This window comes from Cebus imitator, unplaced genomic scaffold, assembly GCF_001604975.1.
Source record: "Cebus imitator isolate Cc_AM_T3 unplaced genomic scaffold, Cebus_imitator-1.0 Scaffold18, whole genome shotgun sequence".
NCBI lineage: Eukaryota > Metazoa > Chordata > Mammalia > Primates > Cebidae > Cebus > Cebus imitator.
The window spans coordinates 6,841,105-6,860,099 of NW_016107333.1; the positions used below are offsets into that span (position 1 = coordinate 6,841,105).

General features: G+C 46.4%; 2 protein-coding genes across 7 annotated transcripts in view; one reads left to right on the forward strand and one right to left on the reverse strand.

Moving 5' to 3' along the window:
• GSS (glutathione synthetase) overlaps window positions 1–13,102 on the forward strand; it is a 29,531-nt gene extending 16,429 nt beyond the window's left edge. For all 3 annotated transcript variants that reach the window (XM_017513807.1, XM_037733127.1, XM_037733131.1), the window contains exons 7-13: window positions 3,923–4,003; window positions 4,105–4,182; window positions 6,206–6,272; window positions 9,374–9,568; window positions 10,069–10,150; window positions 11,954–12,143; window positions 12,586–13,102. In XM_017513807.1, coding sequence (XP_017369296.1) covers window positions 3,923–4,003; window positions 4,105–4,182; window positions 6,206–6,272; window positions 9,374–9,568; window positions 10,069–10,150; window positions 11,954–12,143; window positions 12,586–12,709 — 817 coding nt within the window. In that variant the 3' untranslated portion in view covers window positions 12,710–13,102. The remainder of the gene's footprint in view (window positions 1–3,922; window positions 4,004–4,104; window positions 4,183–6,205; window positions 6,273–9,373; window positions 9,569–10,068; window positions 10,151–11,953; window positions 12,144–12,585) is intronic.
• A 463-nt stretch (window positions 13,103–13,565) lies between these two features.
• ACSS2 (acyl-CoA synthetase short chain family member 2) overlaps window positions 13,566–18,995 on the reverse strand; it is a 54,353-nt gene continuing 48,923 nt past the window's right edge. For 2 of the 4 annotated variants that reach the window (XM_017513762.2, XM_017513766.2), the window contains 5 exons: window positions 17,976–18,084; window positions 15,766–15,834; window positions 15,249–15,425; window positions 14,590–14,664; window positions 14,297–14,456 (listed from right to left, as the gene is read on the reverse strand). In XM_017513762.2, the coding sequence (XP_017369251.1) occupies window positions 14,329–14,456; window positions 14,590–14,664; window positions 15,249–15,425; window positions 15,766–15,834; window positions 17,976–18,084 (558 nt within the window). In that variant the 3' untranslated portion in view covers window positions 14,297–14,328. Of the gene's footprint in view, window positions 14,457–14,589; window positions 14,665–15,248; window positions 15,426–15,765; window positions 15,835–17,975; window positions 18,085–18,995 lie in introns of all 4 variants that reach the window. The other 2 variants (XM_017513741.2, XM_017513751.2) reach the window with 2 other exon arrangements.

Sequence of the window (18,995 nt, forward strand, 5' to 3'; positions counted from 1 at the left end):
CTCATCGAATTCTCATAATAAGCTCTCTGAGGTCGATACTGTTCAACTTCCTCATTTTGTAGAGGAGGAAACTGAGGTCCTGAGAACTGACCTCAGGATTGTTCAAGGCTAAGTGATGAGTTGGTGACAGATACCAAAGTCTACCTCCCTCCAAAACGTGCACTCTTAATCATGCTCTTACCTCCAAGAGAGCCTCTCTGTCCTTGCTAAGCCTCACTAAAACCTAAGAAACCTTAGGCTCCAAGCATTTAGAAATCATCAGACAAATATTCTTTCAAGTATATTGACTAGGTTGTATTTTAAGAGAGGGAAGCCAGGGGATGGGTCAGCTAGGGGACTGCTGACAGACAAACACTGCACAGGGTTTTGCCTGCCAGCCTGTCAATAACATACTTGTGTGTCCAGAGTTAGGCACTGGTAGGTAGGAGTTATGTGGCACCTGAGCCAGAACTGGCTTCCCCCATTGTGAGAGTGAGATAGGCTCTTCTGCTGAACTAACACATAACCTTGGCAAGTTAGTTCTTTTCTTCTCTGAGCTTCAGTTTCCTCATTTGTGAAACAGGAGTAATAATAATACCTAAAAGGGTGTGAGAATTAAATTAGATCATCGATCTGAAAAATGTTTTTAAAAACTCTGTGTGGATCATTATGTGGTACTTTCAATAATAATAATAGGCCAGGCATGGTGGCTCACGCCTCTAATCCCAGCACTTTGGGAGGCCAAGGCAGGTGGATCACCAGAGGTCAGGAGTTCAAGGCCAGCCTGCCCAACATAGTGAAAGTCTGTCTCTATGAAAAATACAAAAATTAGCCAGGCATCATTTGTATTTGTGTTAGTTTGTATTAGTTTTAATTCATACAATAGCAAACTGAGGCTCAGAGAGTTTGAATAACTTGCCCAAAATTATACAACTGGTAAGTATAGAATTCATCTGCCCCTGAAGCCTGTGTTCTTTCTACTTCTCTGTTCTGCCTCTAAGAGATATGGTTCCATAGTATTGACTGAAAAACTGCATTGGTAGAGCAGATGAATTTTCATCAATTATCTCATGATTTTTAAAATTTTTAAAATTTTTTTAAAAATGGAATCCTGCAAAATGAATTACGATTTCAATTTAGACAAACTCTGAAAGCATAGGGCCTGTGGTTAGAATGAGTAGATTAAGAAAAGGGGATTCCTAGTGATAAAAGGTTGGGAACTGTGATCTTTTTAACACCGTTATTTTATAGATGGGAAACCCATGGCCCAAGGAATGAAATTGCCTTACCCAAGTCAATTACCAAGACATACTACAAGTAACTGGCAGAGCCAGCACTAGCACTCAGGGGTCCTCATCCCCAGCCAGCATGCTATTGTCAGGTCACCTTCTTTAACTGACCTTAATTTTCCTAGTCCCACTTGGAAATAGAGTGCTCAGAACTGAAGGCAAAAAGAGGTTGAATATGTTTCTGAGCCTGGCTCCGATTGTTTTGCAGTTGGCAGGCTGACTTAATTAGCTGGGGTTTGCAGTTCCACTTTAACCTCCAGCTGCCAGCCTTCCTCCTCTGCCTCTTTTTGGAGGTGGGCCAGCCTGGGCCAATTGCCACCCTCCTACACATAGCCTCACCCATGAGTGAGACATGAGTTAGGCTGCAAAGTGAAGAGCAAAGCCATTGGCCCTTGGGACTTTCTCAGGGCAAGGTGACTTGGGAGAGCACCACTTTTAGTTTGTGTCTCAGACACCCAACTCAAAGCCAAGACTCAACTTAATATCATGTCTGACCTCATGAGATTTCAGGCAGACCAGGAGAGGGGACTTACTAAGACCTGGATTTTGGCTAAGCAGAAAGGAGTCAGGCAAACAGAGTTTAGTCCAAGTTCAGCCAAGGTCAGGAGAAACAGAGATAGACAAGAGAGGCCAAGTAGAGGAGGTCAGGGAAATACACTTAGAATCCTAAGCCAAAGCCTAGCATTCCATGGGTCTCAGGAGGAAGCCACAGGCACAAAGCAGTATAGCCACAGCAAAAATGGAGCATGGAGGCTGGTCGCAGTGGCTCACGCCTGTAATGCTAATACTTTGGGAAGCTGAGGGGGATGTATCACCCGAGGCCAGGAGTTCGAGACCAGTCTGGCCAACATAGTGAAACCCCATCTCTACTAAAAATAGAAAAACTAGCAAGGCATGGTAGTGCACTCCTGTAATCCCAGCTACCGGGGAGGCTGAAGCAGGAGAATCATTGAAACCTAGGAAGTGGAGGCTGCAGTGAGCCTAAATTGCACCACTGCACTCCAGCCTGGGTGACAGAGGGAAACTCAGTCTCAAAAAAAATTAAATAAATAAAATGTAAAAGAAAAAAAATGGAGTTTGGTACTGCTGAGCACTCACCCTAAGAATCTGTTAGGGGACTGAACCTATCTTTGACAATGGAGCTATCTTAGCTGGCAGCCAAACAGATAGTTCTCTGGCATAAGCTTTTCCCTGAGTCCTCAAGCCCCTGCCTCTTTAAGAAATACATGAATACCCATTTTTAGACTGCATTCCAGCCTGGGCAATAAAGCAACACTCCCGTTCGCTCTCCCTCTAACTCTTCCTCTTTCTTCCTCTCCTTTGTTCTTTTTTTCTTTCTTTCTTTTTCTTTTTTTCCTTTAAAAAAAAAAAAAAAGAAGAAGTTAAAAGCCACTGGTGGCTTTAGACCTTGGTGGTTCCTCTCTGTCTAGGTACATGAGGCTCCTCAATACCCCCTAGCCTATACCACTGCCCCAGGATCTATTTCTAGATCAACTGCTTGCCTGCTCTGGTACCAGGTGAATGCCAGGTTAGGAGTTTACCTAGACCTGTTAACCTCCTAATTTGTTTCCATACTGAAAACAAAGGGACTAAGACAGCCAAGGTGGTAAGCAGAGGGCAAAGTAGAAGAGCAGATCAGACAAAGGGTCCCTTTTGTTAACGGAACTCCTCAATATGGGCTTTCCCAAGCCTGTGTAGCCTCACACAATAAAGGGTCATTTCTAAGAGGGCACTGTTGCACACTTAAGGACAAGGTCACTAAAGCACTTATTGATTTATAAATTATTGCCAAATATAAAGTCAATATATAATCTTCTTCAGGAGAACCTTGAGAATCCTTGAAACTGTGAGCCTGAATCCATAATTCATTCCCTCCAAGCCTACTCACACTGCTAAAGACATTTCTTTGTAATTATAATGAATTCCTTGCTTTTTTTTAAAAAAAAAAGAAATATATGAATAATCAGAGACAAAGAAGCCACGTAAGCCCTAGTGATCTCATTAATACTATGAGATCAAACGTGGCCCTGTGTACGTTACAGGAATATTGGGAGGCCCCAGGAGATAATGCCTTGTTTGTAGTTGGCACTGTGGGTTTCTGTAGGGTTCCATTTCATGTAAGAACCACACCCCTTTTTTGTATCCTTTACAATTTAGTAATAGAGCCATTAGCCCCTGACCCCCTGCGTTGTTCTTTTATAAAATTTTCCTCAGTGCTCCCACTTGTTTATTCTTCCAGAGAGATTTTAGAATTATTATGTTAAGTTCTAAGAAAAAGTTCTCTTGGTTGAGAATGGCTTTAAATCTAAATTTTAATTTGCACAAAAATTCATCAACCCATGACATCATTACAATATTTCATCTGCCTGTTGGAGAAGGGTCAGAGGCATCTTCATTTTTGAAGTTTTCTGTTTTCAGGAAATCATAGCATCAGGTGTCTATGCCTGAGGCAATCCCAGGGTTCCTGAGAGAGGGAATATCTGCTGTTTCAGGGAAGCAGTGTTCTTATTCTTATTCCAGGGAATATATTGTCTTTCAGGGAACCTGTGTTCTTATTCTTATTCCTGGAGGTGGGGCGGTATGGGGGTTGAGGGGACAAACAAAGGAAGAACAAGTTCTGTAGTAGCCTTGGGCTACCTGTGCTCTTTCCCCAGTGCTCTGGTGCTACTGATTGCTCAAGAGAAGGAAAGAAACATATTTGACCAGCGTGCCATAGAGAATGAACTACTGGCCAGGTAAGTAAAGGAAGGGGCACTTCTAGGTATGGCTCCAAGATTGGGGGGGGCCACCCAAAACATAGCATCCATTCCCTCTGGCTCTTCACCATTTTTCCCAGGAACATCCACGTGATCCGACGAAGATTTGAAGCTATCTCTGAAAAGGGATCTCTGGACCAAGACCGAAGGCTGTTTGTGTAAGCATTCCCAAGAATTCAGTGGAAGGCTGCTTTATGAAACTCATCCTGCCCCCCACTTCCCCCAAATGCTTCTTTCTTCTGGGAGATGCAATGGCTTGTTCCTTCTCTCCTAATTTCTGAAATATCTCATCCCCTCAGAAAATTTTGGAGAAAGGCAGTCTGCTTCTATCAGAGCTGTTGACATTCTGGATCAGGGTCTCCTTAGAGATCATCTTAGTTTTCATATGCCCTAAGTTCCTAAAAGTTTTCTTATCCCTTTTAATAAGGTCAGATCAGGCCTGAGAAGCTGAGCTGGGCAGTCAGGGAGGAAGAGGAGCAGCTGGCTCATTCTGTGATTGGCCTGGATGCCACTCTCTGAGCTCGGGCCTAGATTTGTGTTCCAAGCCAAGTCATCCTTCTCTCTAGGGGCCACCACCAGGTAGATTGAGTGTTACATATTTGGGTACCATTGCAGCATGTATATTTAGACCTAGAACTTTGTGATTGTTAAAATTAAGACTATCCATGGAATTTCACACCACCATTCATTGTTTTTCAAAATATGCTTTTATTTATTTTTTTTTTTTTGAGATGGAGTTTCACTCTTGTTACCCAGGCTGGAGTGCAATGGTGTGATCTCGGCTCACCGCAACCTCTGCCTCCTGGGTTCAGGCAATTCTCCTGCCTCAACCTCCTGAGTAGCTGGGATTACAGGCACGCACCACCATGCCCAGCTAATGTTTTGTATTTTTAGCAGAGACAGGGTTTCATCATGTTGACCAGGATGGTCTCGATCTCTTGACCTCGTGATCCACCCGCCTCGGCCTCCCAAAGTGCTGGGATTACAGGCTTGAGCCACCGCGCCCGGCCTAAAATATGCTTTTATTATAACAAAACAAAGCAGTTAACTTACTTTTAGATAAACTAGACAATATCAAACAGGTCAAAGAAAAGGAAAAGAAGTTTAAAAAGTCTTTGTCTTATAACCAGACTCATAATTTTACATCTTTGCATTTCCACCTTCACCCCTGCCATTAACATTTTTTTCAGAGGCCAGGCATGCTGGCTCACACCTATAATCCCAGCACTTTGGGATGCCAAGGCGGGTGGATCACAAGGTCAGGAGTTCAAGACCAGCCTGGCCAAGATGGTGAAACCCCGTTTCTACTAAAAATACAAAAATTAACTGGGCATGGTGGTGGGCGCCTGTAATCCCAGCTACTTAGGAGGCTGAGGCAAATAATTGCTTGAACCCAGAAGGCAGAGGTTGCAGTAAGCTGAGATTGCACCACTGCACTCCAGCCTGGGCAACAGAGCAAGACTCCATCTCAAACAAAAAAACATTGCATCCTCATTTCAGCTGTGGAAATACAAAGTGTGTTTTACTACATATGGCAGTATGATCCTGCTGCTCGGTAATTTCCAGCCAACATTTTTATGCATTTACCTAATTTGATTCTAGTTACCTTCTTGTTCCTTCTGGCCTTCTTAGAATGACTCTAAATCTGGAATATTCTAAAGTGTTCCATGCTACATACCTCCCTGTTTCCAGTGGAAGCCCTGATAGTGTGGATATCTACTTTCACTGGTTCCAGTGAACCCCTGACCAGGCTTCCACTGTGGGCTGAATTTTGAAAAAGCCAAATTTGCCAGGCGTGGTGGCTCACGCCTGTAATCCCAGCACTTTGGGAGGCCGAGGTGGGCGGATCACAAGGTCAAGAGATTGAGACCATCCTGGCCAACATGGTGAAACCCCGTCTCTACTAAAAATACAAAAATTAGCCGAGCGTGGTGGCACTCGCCTGTGGTCCCAGCTACTCAGGAGGCTGAGGCGGAAGAATCTCTTGAACCCAGGAGACGGAGGTTGCAGTGAGCCAAGATTGCACCACTACACTCCAGTCTGGTGACAGAGCAATACTCTGTGTCAAACAAAAAAAAAGAGAAAAAGCCAAATTCATCTTGATGTACCCTGAAATAGATTGAACCACTGAACATATCAGTTATAATTTAACACAGCAGCTTTCTCCATCATGTGTTCTAGGGATGGCCAGGAAATTGCTGTGGTTTACTTCCGGGATGGCTACATGCCTTGTCAGTACAGTCTACAGGTTGGTATTTTCTTTGAGACCATTCTTTGCCTCCTGGGACCCACAAGAGCTCCATGGAAACCCAACTCAGGCTTATAACAACCTGGGTTTTCCTGAGTCCTCACTTCAATTCTTTATTGGGGAGCTTGCTGCTAGAACCTCCTATCCTTCCTCAAGCCTTTTGCTACCTCTCACTCAACAAACACAGTCTTCTAGAATTTGAATCCTCAGGAATCTACAGAGCTTCAGCCATTTACACTGTTTCCAGAGATGTGCTGGCAAATGTTTAACAACATTCAGCTCTCACTAGTTGATGTAAGCCACTTCTAGCATACTGCTGACCATTTTCTTTCTGCCAACTCTTATCTCTCCTTTATCTGAATCAGAAAGTTTTATCATCTCCTCATTCATGTTAATGACAGTAATATCACCTTATTTTGCTATCCTACCATGTAGTTTCATGATTACCTTCCACATCCATTATTTCACTGAACCCTTACAACCACTCTGTGAGGTGTATAATTGTCCCCATTATACAGATGGAGAAACTAACGTTTAGAGAGATGGAGAGGCTTCTCTAAGGTCCCACAGGACGTTCCCAGGCTTTCTGACTTTCAGGCTGATAATATTCCCATTCTTCTCCTCTGCTCCTAACATGCACATCATGGACAGGCTAACAAGCTCTGCTCTCAGCTGGGAGACGATAAAGGAGGAAATAAGTTTAGAAATACCATGGACAGGCCAGCTGCGGTGGCTCATGTCTGTAATCCCAGCACTTTGAGTCCGAGATGGGCGGATCACAAGGTCAAGATATCGAGACCATCCTGGCCAACATGGTGAAACCCCGTCTTTACTAAAAATACAAAAATTAGTTAGGCGCCCATAGTCCCAGCTACTCGGGAGGCTGAGGCAGGACAATCACTTGAACCTGGGAAGCGGAGGTTGCACTGAACCTAGATTGCGCCACTGCACTCCAGCCTGGTGACAGAGCGAGACTCTGTCTCAAAATAGTAATAATAATAACAACAACAACATGGGCAGTGAACTGGAGGTCATGAGCTTGACTACCTCTTTGTGATGAGGGGCAGGTTCCTGACCCTTTCTAGCTCTGTTTCTTTGAATTGGGGGAGCTACACTAGAAAATTGAGGGGGCTCCTTCTAGGTCTGTAATTCATCTAGGACTCCCCTCAGGGTTGAACTCTATGGGGAAGCTCCACAGAGGTGGCATCTCTATAGAAGATCCCGTTCTTTAGATAGGTGGTCAACAGTGATGGCAACTTGCAACTAGAGGAGAGAGAAACTGTCTATTGGGAAAATAGGTCCAGATTACAAAACAGGACAAAGAAAACTTAGAAGAGTTTGAGGTAACAAGGAAGGAAAGTTGCATTTAAAGAGGTAAACATTTTTAGAGAACTGAGCGTTCAGAGCAGGTTTAGACGTGGAGATAGATCTGCAAGGCTTAGTGACTTGCTAGGTAACCCTGGGCAAGTCCTTGCTTATCTTTGGTTTTGCTTTCCTGCTTCTAACATAATGGAGCATTTCTCTGGGTTTATCTCTGATGTTCTGGTCACCTGTGATTCTGTGTGGAATGCCAGAATAGTAGTTGGGTGCCTGGGGTTATTGATGAAGATAAGGTGAAGGTGCTACAGGTGGACCAGTAGTACCAAAGGAAGGACAGCATTGGCTGGGGGGTGGTCACAGGAAAGACTTGATCCTGCTGTGTGCAATTTGGCAGAGGTCTGGAGCCAAGGACAGACTATCTCCTTACTGCATGAGAATGGGAACCGGAGTTGGGAGGCATGATTCCCTGCTGTTTCCTTGCCTTTTATACCCTCAGCTCTGGTGGTGATAAACCATTCATCCTGTGATCACCCACTTGAGGCCTTTGTTCATATTTTTCTCTTAGCCTGAGTAGCCCTTCCCCATTGAGTCTCACTTGTCAGACTCTACCCATCCTTCAGAACCCCACTCAAATTTCACCTTATTCAGCAACAATAACAAATATTTGTTGAGCACCCACAAAGTGCCAGGACCTGTGTTAGACACTGGAGATACAAGAGAAAACAAGGCAAATGATAAGAGCCCTGTGCTACAGAGCTCACAGTCTGGTCAGAGATGTGGGTATCAGAAAGTAAACAAAAATATGGCCAGGTACAGTGTGTCATACCTATAATCCCAGCACTTTGAGAGGCCTAAGTGGGTAGATTGCATGAGCTCAGGAGTTCAAAAGCAGCCTGGGCAACATACAAAACCCCATCTCTACAAAAAATACAAAAATTAGCTGGGTATGGTGGCATGCACCTGTAGTCCCAGCTACTTGGGAGGCTAAGGAGGGAGGATCGCTTGAGCCCGGGAAGTGGAGGTTGCAGTGAGCCAAGATTGTATCACTGCACCCCGGCCTCGGTGACATAGCAAGACCCTGTCTCAAAAGAACAAAAAAAGTAAACAAAAATAGAAAAAAAAAAAAATTGCGTGTGTGTGTGTTTGTGTGTGTGTGTGTGTGTGTTTTAGTTTCAGCTAACTGCTTTGAATGAAACAACTGGGTGAAAAGATAGAGAATTATAGGAAACCCACATTAAATAGAGTTGACAGGGAAGCCTTCTCTGAAAAGGCGACATTGAACTGAGACTTAAGGATGGTAAGGATCCAGCTATGCATGGGAAAAGCTGAAAGGAAGGGGGTTTCAGGCTAAGGGAAAAGCAGTACAGGCCCTGAGGAGGGAAAGAGGTTTGCGATTTGAGGAATGACAGGCCTATTGGCTAGATTGCAGGAGACGAGGAGTCAGGGATGGTACAAGGTTGAAAAAGTAGACAGGAGCCAAGTCCTGAAGGATCCTGTAGGCCATGGTAACAAGTATGGAACGCTAGGAAGCTGACTCAGTTTTTTCTACACCCTTACACCTTCTGTTGTTTCCCACAGATTAGGGGAGCCTTGCCTTTTGGGGGGGTCTCACAGTCTGGCACAATGATACATAACTATAACATATCACCCCTGGCTCACAAGGATGTTGCAATGATCCTGGGTGATCATGAGGGTGAAAATATAAATCATACCTGGATGTTCAGTAAAGGTCGGCTGAAGCAAAATAAAGTTGAATTCCATTTGCCTTCTTTGCTCTGCAGAACTGGGAAGCACGTCTACTGCTGGAGAGGTCATGTGCTGTCAAGTGCCCAGACATTGCTACCCAGCTAGCTGGGACTAAGAAGGTGCAGCAGGAGCTGAGCAGGGCAGGCATGCTGGAGATGTTGCTCCCTGGCCAGCCTGAGGCTGTGGCCCGCCTCCGTGCCACCTTTGCTGGCCTCTACTCACTGGACATGGTATGTGGCCAGCCTGTTTCTCCTACCACAGGCCTTGTAGGTGGTAGAGACCTAGAGCTCAATGTGTTGGGGAGGCTGGAGCTGGCATTGTGACAAGGGTTGGTGATGCTCTGGAGAACCCCCAGAACTGTAAGCAGAAGGGCAGTCTCATGATGGAAGAATGGAGGCTGCAATCCATTGTAAGCTCTCTCAGCAAAGGTACAGATGAGGATGGCAAACGGGGGAAGGGACTAAGGCAGGTAGCAAGAATTGAGAACTGTACCAGGCTGCTTGCTGCAGAGCTCTGAGCTGTTGCTAAAGAAAGGCCTGCTCTCATTGCATCTGCCACTGCAGGTGGTTTGTTGGGAGTGTCATCCAGATAATAGCATCCCGCCTGAAGGAATTTATGTCTGTTCCCCTTCCTGCTCTTCCTCTGATGCTGCTCTGCACAACCAGCTGGACCTAAGCTCTTGCCTCTTTCGCCTTTAAACTTCTGACAACTGCCTTCTGCCTCCCGCCAGGGTGAAGAAGGAGACCAGGCCATTGCTGAGGCCCTTGCTGCCCCTAGCCGGTTTGTGCTAAAGCCCCAGAGAGAGGGTGGAGGTAGGTGGATCCCCCTTTTGCAGGGCTCCTCAATGAAAGGGACTATCAGGTTGTGGCCAGTGCTCATTGGCCCTTACTATGGGCACAGTCCCAGGCATGGGGGATACTATTGAAACTGACACAGGTCACATGTTGGACAGTGTCCCCTAAGACACTGTGGCCAAGTATGGGAGCACAGAGGATCTAATTAACTAGCACTGAAGGGTTTGGACAAGTTTAACCTGAGGTGCCTGTGGGTAGATTGTTGGGAAGTGGGATAGGGTCATATTAGGCTGGAGACAATACATGTCTGTCTTCCTTTCTAGTTCGAAACTGCTTGAGGTCAGGGGTCATATCTGCCTCATAGACTCAGAAGAGAGGATTTTTTTTAAATCTTTGTCTTAAGCGGTGGGTAGGAATTTCTCAGGTGGAAAGGAGGAAAAGTGTCCCATAAAGAAGGGACAACCTCAAGCAAAGGCATTGGGCCATGAAAGTGTGGTATGTTTGGAGGTTAGTAAGAAACTGGTGAGGCTGGAAGGGGAGCTGGGATGGGACAGGGATTTCGGCAAGATAAATGGATGGCATCATGATTATAAAGGGCATGGAATATATACTGAGAAATTTGATTTTATCTTAAGGGTAGTAGGAAGCCATTAGAGAGTTTTAAGCAGGGAAGGGATGCATTGATCCAGGATTCAAGTAGTTAGCAATGGTGGCAAAACTTAGAAAGTTTCTGTGTTGTAGAAGATGTCCTGGAATGAGGGGAGACCTTGGTAGCAGAGAAACAATGGAAGAGGCTGATACTGTTGTTCAGAAGAGCAATGCAGAGGCTTGGGCTAGGGCTATGACTGTGGAGCCGGCTGGAGAGACATGCCCTAGATAGTGAGAGGGGGAGTGGAAAGGAAGGAGTTAAATATGACTCAGGAATGCCTTTTGCCTGATTGGAAGTAGGAGGTCCAGGAGGGATGTTAAATATGACTCAGGGATGCCTTTTGCCTGATTGGGAGTAGGAAGGTCCAGGAGGGGCAGGTTCAGGCAGAAGTAATGAGTTCTGCTTAGACAAGTTAGTTTGTTTGGGGTCCTGTGGGACAGTCATATGATGTCTAAGCTGGGAGCCTGCATTAAAGATTTGGAAGTAGCCAAGCATGGTGGCTCACGCCTGCAATCCCAGCACTTTGGGAGGCCAAGGCAGGTGGATCATGAGGTCTGGAGATCGAGACCATCCTGGCTAACACAGTGAAACGCCATCTCTACTAAAAATACAAAAAATTACCCAGGCATGGTGGCATGCGCCTGTAGTCCCAGCTACTTGGGAGGCTGAGGCAAGGAGAATTACTTGAACTCGGGAGGTAGAGATTGCGATGAGCTGAGACTACGCCACTGCACTCCAGCCTGGGTGACAAAGCGAGACTCTGTTCAAAAAAAAAAAAAAAATTTGGAAGTTAACAATTTTTAGGGTATAGATGGAGCCTTGGGAATAGGAGAAACCTGGGAAAAGGTACATGGAAGAGAGAGCAAGCATGGAGACCAGTTCTTCTGGGGCTCCAGCATTTAAAAGAAGGAGCCAGTAATGGAGCTTGAGAAGGAACAGCCATAGGTAGGAGGAGAGCCAGGGCAGAACAGTGATGGAAGGCGTGTTCACCACATGAGCATGGGCTCTCCTGTCAAAGTGAGCTTCCCTTCTGGGGAACCAGATATGCCCTGGCTTCACTGAGCTGGTGCCAGGAACTGAGGCTGCTGACTTGCCCATGTGGCCCCAGAAGTGAGGGCATGGATGGAGAAGGTAGGCAGAGGATCCAGGGTGACTGGCCAGTTTCATTGCAGGTAACAACCTATATGGGGAAGAAATGGTGCAGGCCCTGAAGCGGCTGAAGGACACTGAGGAGAGGGCCTCCTACATCCTCATGGAGAAGATCGAACCTGAGCCTTTTGATAATTGCCTGCTACGGCCTGGCAGCCCTGTCCAAGTGGTCCAGTGTGTTTCAGAGCTAGGCATCTTTGGAGTCTATGTCAGGTGAGCCAGTCAGCAGAAGCTCTTTCCACTGCCTGCTTGCAAGAGTGCCAGCCAAGTAAGCCTAGAGGGAACACTGGAAAGAGTCAGGAATCCTGGGCTTCGGTGCTAGCTCGGCCAATCCCTAGCTTTGTTACCTGTTTCCTTATCTATTAAATGAGGCCAAGGACCCAAGGCCTGCCCACCTCACCAGGGTACCAAATGAAGCCCTGATGAGAAGTGCTTTGCAACTGTGAAGAAAACTCCAAATAGTACAAAGAAGGACTCAGAAAACATACTTTGACAATCTAGGGCTAGAAGGAGACTCCAGAGACGAATAGAGGCTCTAAAAACCTAGCACTTCCTTGGGTATAGTTACCCATGTACTGTTCAGTGGGGACAAGGGAAGGTCCTGGGTTTGTGGCTGAGTCCTGGTGATGTGTGTCTCCTGCTTCCATTCCTATAGGCAGGGAAAGACACTCGTGATGAACAAGCACGTGGGGCATCTACTTCGAACCAAAGCCATCGAGCATGCAGATGGTGGTGTGGCAGCAGGAGTGGCAGTCCTGGACAACCCATACCCTGTGTGAGGGCACAACCAGGCCCACAGGACCTTCTTTCCCCTGTATTTGTCATTCCTCTCCTAGCCCTCCTGAGGGGCTGTCCTCCTAAAGACCTCCAGAGTCTTTATGGAAGGGTAAATGGTGATACTTTCCCCCAGCTCTCCATCTGAGGACCAGAAAAGCTGTGTTTCCCTTAGATGAGATCTAGAGGCCCCCAAATCTTTGGGGTGTGGGTACAGCTGAGGGAAAGCTCTGAGGTAAAGGTCCATGAACCCTGCCCCGCTTCTGTCAGCCCCTTATAGCCTTTTCAGCAGGTTCCAGTGCCTGACTTGGGATAGGACTGAGTGGTAGGAGGAAAGAGAGTGGAGGGGCATAGCCTTTCCCCAATTCTGCCTTAAATAAAGCTGCATTGCTAATTCAGTGATTCCTTACTTTGTGCATAGAAGGGATAGGGGAGCTTTAACCTACGTCAGCCCACTTAAGGTATATTAGAGCAGGGGAAGTGACTGGGCTGTAATCAGGGTCTCCCTAGACCCAGACTCTACAGGTGGGACCCTGAAGTTGCAATTCTTAGCCACCCACTAATGCTCCTACTGGATCATAGGAGGAAGGAGATTCCCTGGCTGGAGCCCAGGAGGGAAGGCAACCATGATGGGACATAACATGTTCCCTCCTGCCAGTGAACTGGCTTCTATCACTTTCCTGCTTAGCTCAGGGGCTTGTCAAATGGCCTATCAGTGAAGCCTCCTTGGCGCTGCCCAAACCAAAAGTTCTAGAAGGAAGATATTGGGGGTAGTCCTAGGAAATACCCCTCCCCTTCCTATCTGCCACTAATGAATACACAGCCTCAGTGCACAGATACCTAAGAAAACAAGTCATCATCTTCTTGAGATCACAGGCTTTATTCCTACAACCACAGGGCTTGAGACTGACTGGGGCAAAAAAAAAAAACCCAGAATTTCATCTCAGAATGTCTCCATGGGCAGAGTTCTGTTCAGGGGAGGGGGGAACAGGGGACAAGGAAGACAAGCTCCTCTGGCCCTAGGAACAAAACACATTTACTCCTTCAAAGAAGCAGATGATCTGAATACCCTCTGGAGACTGAATCTGCCCACACAGCCCCTGGAGCAAATGGGCAGACAGTAATGGCATCAGGCACAAAAGGGAATTCAGACCCAGAACAGAAGAAGCAGCAAAATATTTTAAAAATAATAAATTGTTCCTGGACTCACAAGCCATTGTTTTTAAGGACAAGTACATGCCCAGTATAAGCATGGTGGTTCCTAAGAGAACTGACATAGGATTACACAGCTGCCTCCCTGCTTCAGTGGAGGCCCTCACATCCCTTCTGAACACTTAACTTGGGTTGGAGAGGTAGCCTTTTTATCCCTGTTCTGGGTTCTGAGAGCTCTGCAGTCTGGAGGCATAGCAGACTGAGGCTGACCTGGGCTCTGTCCCTTCTGCCTGGCAGTCAAAGGAAGTGGTCTCCACACGGGTACGAGGCTGGTTTCCGGTCCCAGATAGCTGGTCAAGGGAGGGCAGTGTGGGTCAGTACTGGCCCTCAGCACTCCTGAGGGGGCAAAGAGGATGCGCAAAAGTTTGGAGAGCCAAGCAGGGGGAATCCTGGGTAAAGGTCAGGGTCATGTTCACTGGATGGTCAGGCAGCGGTGGCTGAAGAGGTGACTGATGACAGATGGGTCAGCCACAGTAGACGTGTCCCCCAGGTCATGGTCATTCTGAGCAATCTTCCGAAGCACTCGCCTCATGATTTTCCCTGGGGAACCACAGACTTCTAGTTACTTGGTGAAAGGACTGACCCGCCCCAGCCCTGCCACAGGCTTTCATCCACACACCCCCCCACCACCAGACCTCAGCCCATCCCAATCCATGGAGGCCTCTGAACATACCTGAGCGGGTTTTTGGCAAGCCAGGTGCATTCTGGATGTAGTCTGGTGTGGCAATGGGGCCAATCTTTTCTCTAACTGTAACCAACAAATCATCAAACATTTTCAGCACCCTTAGCCAGACTTTTAAAAACCAAAGTAAAGATGGCTTTGTTCCCCACCTGTTTCCTTTTCAAGGCCCTGCCCAGAGACAGCCTCAGGATCACTGCTTCTCTTGCTCTCAACACAATGTCTCTTTACTCTCTCATTTTAGCTTATGGAACTCAGGCTGTAGAATGAGCCTGCTAGAGTTTAAATGCCACCTTTCTAGAGGCCTTGGGCAAGTGACTTACCTTCTATGAGTTTCAGTTTCATCATCTTTAGAATGAAGGTAACACTAAGATCTGTTTCATGGAGGTGACTATAGGGATTGAGTGGGGTAATTCATTTAAACCACTTAGCCTAGTGGTGGCATGAAGTATTCTATAAATGTTGGCCATTATTATTATCCTAGTGGGAGACTAGTAGAGACTGAACAGGAAGAGGGCAATCAGCCCATAGGGCCTTCTGGAATACGTTTGTGGTTTGGGGAGCAGCTCACTCTAGCCCCTCCCCAACAACTTGCAATGATAACTGGGCCTCCAAGACAGACCCTATAGTCCCTGCCCAGGGAGGCTCCTCACTCTGCTTCTTGAGCTCCTCGGTGAGCTTGGGGCTGAAGTTGTGGCCATCACACAGGGTGACAAAACAGTAGAGGCATTCACCCTTCACAGGATGAGGGTGGCCCACCACAGCTGCCTCTGCAACAGCCTCATGTTCCACAAGTGCTGACTCCACCTCTGCTGTACTCAGCAGGTGTCCTTGTCAAGAGAAAGGAAGCGCCATGAGAGAGATCCCAGCCTCTGCCCCAGCCCCTGCTCCATCTGTACCCACAGGACAGTCCTGATCTGATCAAATGGAAAAGGCCCTTCATTCAGTCCTCACATGACATGCTTTCAGTCACCCCACCATCCCAGTTCCCCTATTCCAGGTACATTCCAGTGTTCATGACTCCTAAAACCTGGGCCTGGAACTGAATGCTGTACTTAGTACATACATGGTCTGGCCAAAGGACACTTGTGGGCTCTCATGGAAGGCTTCCACTGGGTGTTGCCAGAGGAGCAGAGTTAATGAGATGGGAAGGTGGCCCCTGGCCCTCACCAGATACATTGAGCATGTCATCAATCCTGCCAGTGATCCAGTAATAGCCATCCTGGTCCCGCCGGCAGCCTGGGAAGAAATGCAAAACCTACTAAATAAAAACCCTTCAGTAGGGTACCTGATCCAGATTACCAAACTGCCATACCCTCTGCAATAGCCTTCTAACAAGTCTTCTGCTTCTACTTTTGCCCTCTGTGGTGGCCAGCCTCCAAGATGGCCCTGCTGATCTCTGCCTCTTGGTATTCACAGCCCTGGCAGTCCTCTTTCTCATTGTACTAGGGTTAGTCTGTGTTATCAGCAGAATTTGGCAGAAGTGATAGGATGTCACTTCTGAAATTAGGTTGTAGAAGATATCTAGCTTGTCTTGGTTGTGTTGTCTCAGATCATTTGCTGTGGGGTAAGCCAGTGCCATGTTGTGAGCAGTCCTATGGCGAGGTGAGGAACTGAGGATTCCTGCTAACAAGCATGCAAGTGAGCATGAACATAGGTCCTCCAGGCTCAGTCAGATCTTCAGATGACTATAGCCCCTACCAACAGTTTAACTGAAACCCACAAGAGACCCAGAATGAGAGCAACCCAGCTAAACTGTTCACAGACTCCTGATCCTCAGAAACTGTATGAGATAATATTTGTTAAGTTTCCAACTTTTGGGATAATTTGTTCCATGGCAATAGAGATAACTAGTATACTCACCTAAAGGCAAAGTTACTTTCTTTTTTTTTTTAAGAGACAGAATTTTACAATGTTGGCCAGGCTGGTCTTGAACTCCTGACCTCAAGTGATCCACCTGTCTCAGCCTCCCAAAGTGCTGGGATTACAGGCGTGAGCCACTGTGCCCAGCCAAAGTTATTTTCTGGACAGTAAATCAGTTCTTAGCACTCCCCTGCTTAAAACCCCAAAAGGTTTCCCACTATACTTTGAATAGAATTCAAACTCCTCACCATGGCCCACAAGACCCTCCCTATATTACGTTTTCTTTTCTTTTTTTTTTTCTTTCTACCCTCCCTATATTACATACATCTCCAACGTCACATAATATTCTTCTTTTTGCTTGCTACACTCCAGCCGCACAGGCTTCAGTCCATTCCTCAGACATCTCAAGCTTGTGTCCCTCTGCACAGAACACTTTTACTCTAGATTATGCCTGTTTCCTTCTTGGGCTTCAGGTCTCTGCTCTAATGTCACTTCAGAGAAGTATTCTCTGACTATCCTGTTCAGTAGCCATCCCTGCAAACACTCATTATCATGTTACCCTGTTTATTTTTCTTCATAGCACTTATCTCTACCTAAAATAAGCTTATTTATTTGTTTGCTGGGCTTATTGTCTATCTCCCCTTACTAGAATCCTCCTCTTCCCCATGAGGGAAGAGACTTTGACTATATTATTCATGATAATAGCCCCTGTGCTTAGATCAGTGCCTAGACACAATAGGTGCTCAGATCTTATGGATGAATGGCTTGGTGGATGAATAAATGGACAAACACAGGCTCCAAACATGGAGACAAATATGTCATAATACTATGTACTGCCACATGCCCCATCTCTTTCAACACAGGAACATACATTGTACATCTTTCCTCGTACATCAAAGTTCAGATGGCACCATCCTGAGACGACTCCTGCTATATCATTCCTGCCCTTACATTCTTCTTTGTAGCTCTGGCTAGATACCAGATACTGACATGTAGGACACATTCTTCTCTGATTTTCTTTACCCCTAACCAACTGATCTAGTTTGGATGTTTTTCCCTTCCAAATCTCATGTTGAAATGTGATCCCCAGTGTTGGAGGTGGGGCCTGGTAGGAGGTGTTTTGGTCATGGGGGGCAGATCCTTCATGAATGGCTTGGTGCTATACTTGCAGTAATGAGTGAGTTCTCACTCTATGAGTTCATGCAAGATCTGGTTGTTTAACAGAGGCTGGCAGCTCCTCCTTCTCTCCCTTGGTTCCTCCCTTGCCATGTCATACACTGGCTCTCCCTCCGCTTTCTGCCATGATTGGAAGGTACCTAAGGCCTCACCAGAAGCAGATGCCAGCACCATACTTCCTGTACAGCCCGAAGAATGATGATCCAAAATAAATCTTTTTTCTTTATAAGTCACCCAGTCTCAGGTACTCTTTTATAGCAACACACCAACTCTTCCTGAAAATGGAAGTTGAAGGTACATGTCTTAGTGGGAGGTGCAAGAAGGGGATAGCTAACGCTCACCATCTCCTGTAACATAGTATCCAGGGAACTTCTTAAAGTAGGTTGTCTCAAAGCGTTCATGGTTCCCATAGACTGTGCGCATGATCCCTGGCCAGGGCTGCTTGAACACCTGGGGAGTGAGGAAGGGATAGTGATCGCATTTGCTATGCTGTCTCACTGAAAGATAATTACAGCTTTTCTAAACCTGGGGGAAAGTGTCCTGAATACCATTCCTGAGAAGTAGGACAAAGTACAGGCTTTAGAGACAGATGATCCTGCCTTGGAATCCCAGCTCTACCACTTACTAGCTAGGTGATCTCAGGGAAGTAACTTTACCTCTGAGCTCTGAACTTCAGGATCCTCATCTGCAAATCAGAGAAAATAATTTCTGTCTTCTAAAGTTACTGTGAGGATTAAATTAATACTATATGGAAATTGCCTAGCCCAGTGTTCTATTATTAAGTGTTTAGTAAATTTGTGTCTCCTTCTGAGTAATCCTTCAGAAAGCAGGTCCATTTGATACAAATGAAAACAGTCATTTTAAAAAAGTGGTACCCAGCCAGGCATGGTGGCTTACGCTTATAATCCTAGCACTTGGAGAGAGATCCAAGATGGCTGATCACTAGCAGCTCGGGATTGTAGCTCCCACTGAAAGCGCAGAGAACGAGAGGACGCCACACTTTCAGATCAATTTTTGTTGCTCACGCACCAGGAGATTCCCAGCGGAGGAGCCTCACGGGTCGCCAGCGCGACTCTCGAGGCCGGTGAGGCGGTTTTGCCGCTGCCTTGGTGCAGCAGTTCTTGGTGCAGTCAGAAAAGCACCATCAATCATAACGCCGCTGTTTTGGCCGGCGCAGTGGGTTGCTCAGATTTTAGCGCCGGGAATCAACAAGTTGGACGTCCATTCAGAAACCCAACTATAAAAACGGTAATTATAAAAACCACAGATGGATAAATCTATAACGAAGGGAAGAAAACAGCCTAAAAAGGCTGAGAATACCCAAAATCAGAACGCCTCTCCCTCTACAGGGGATCACAGTT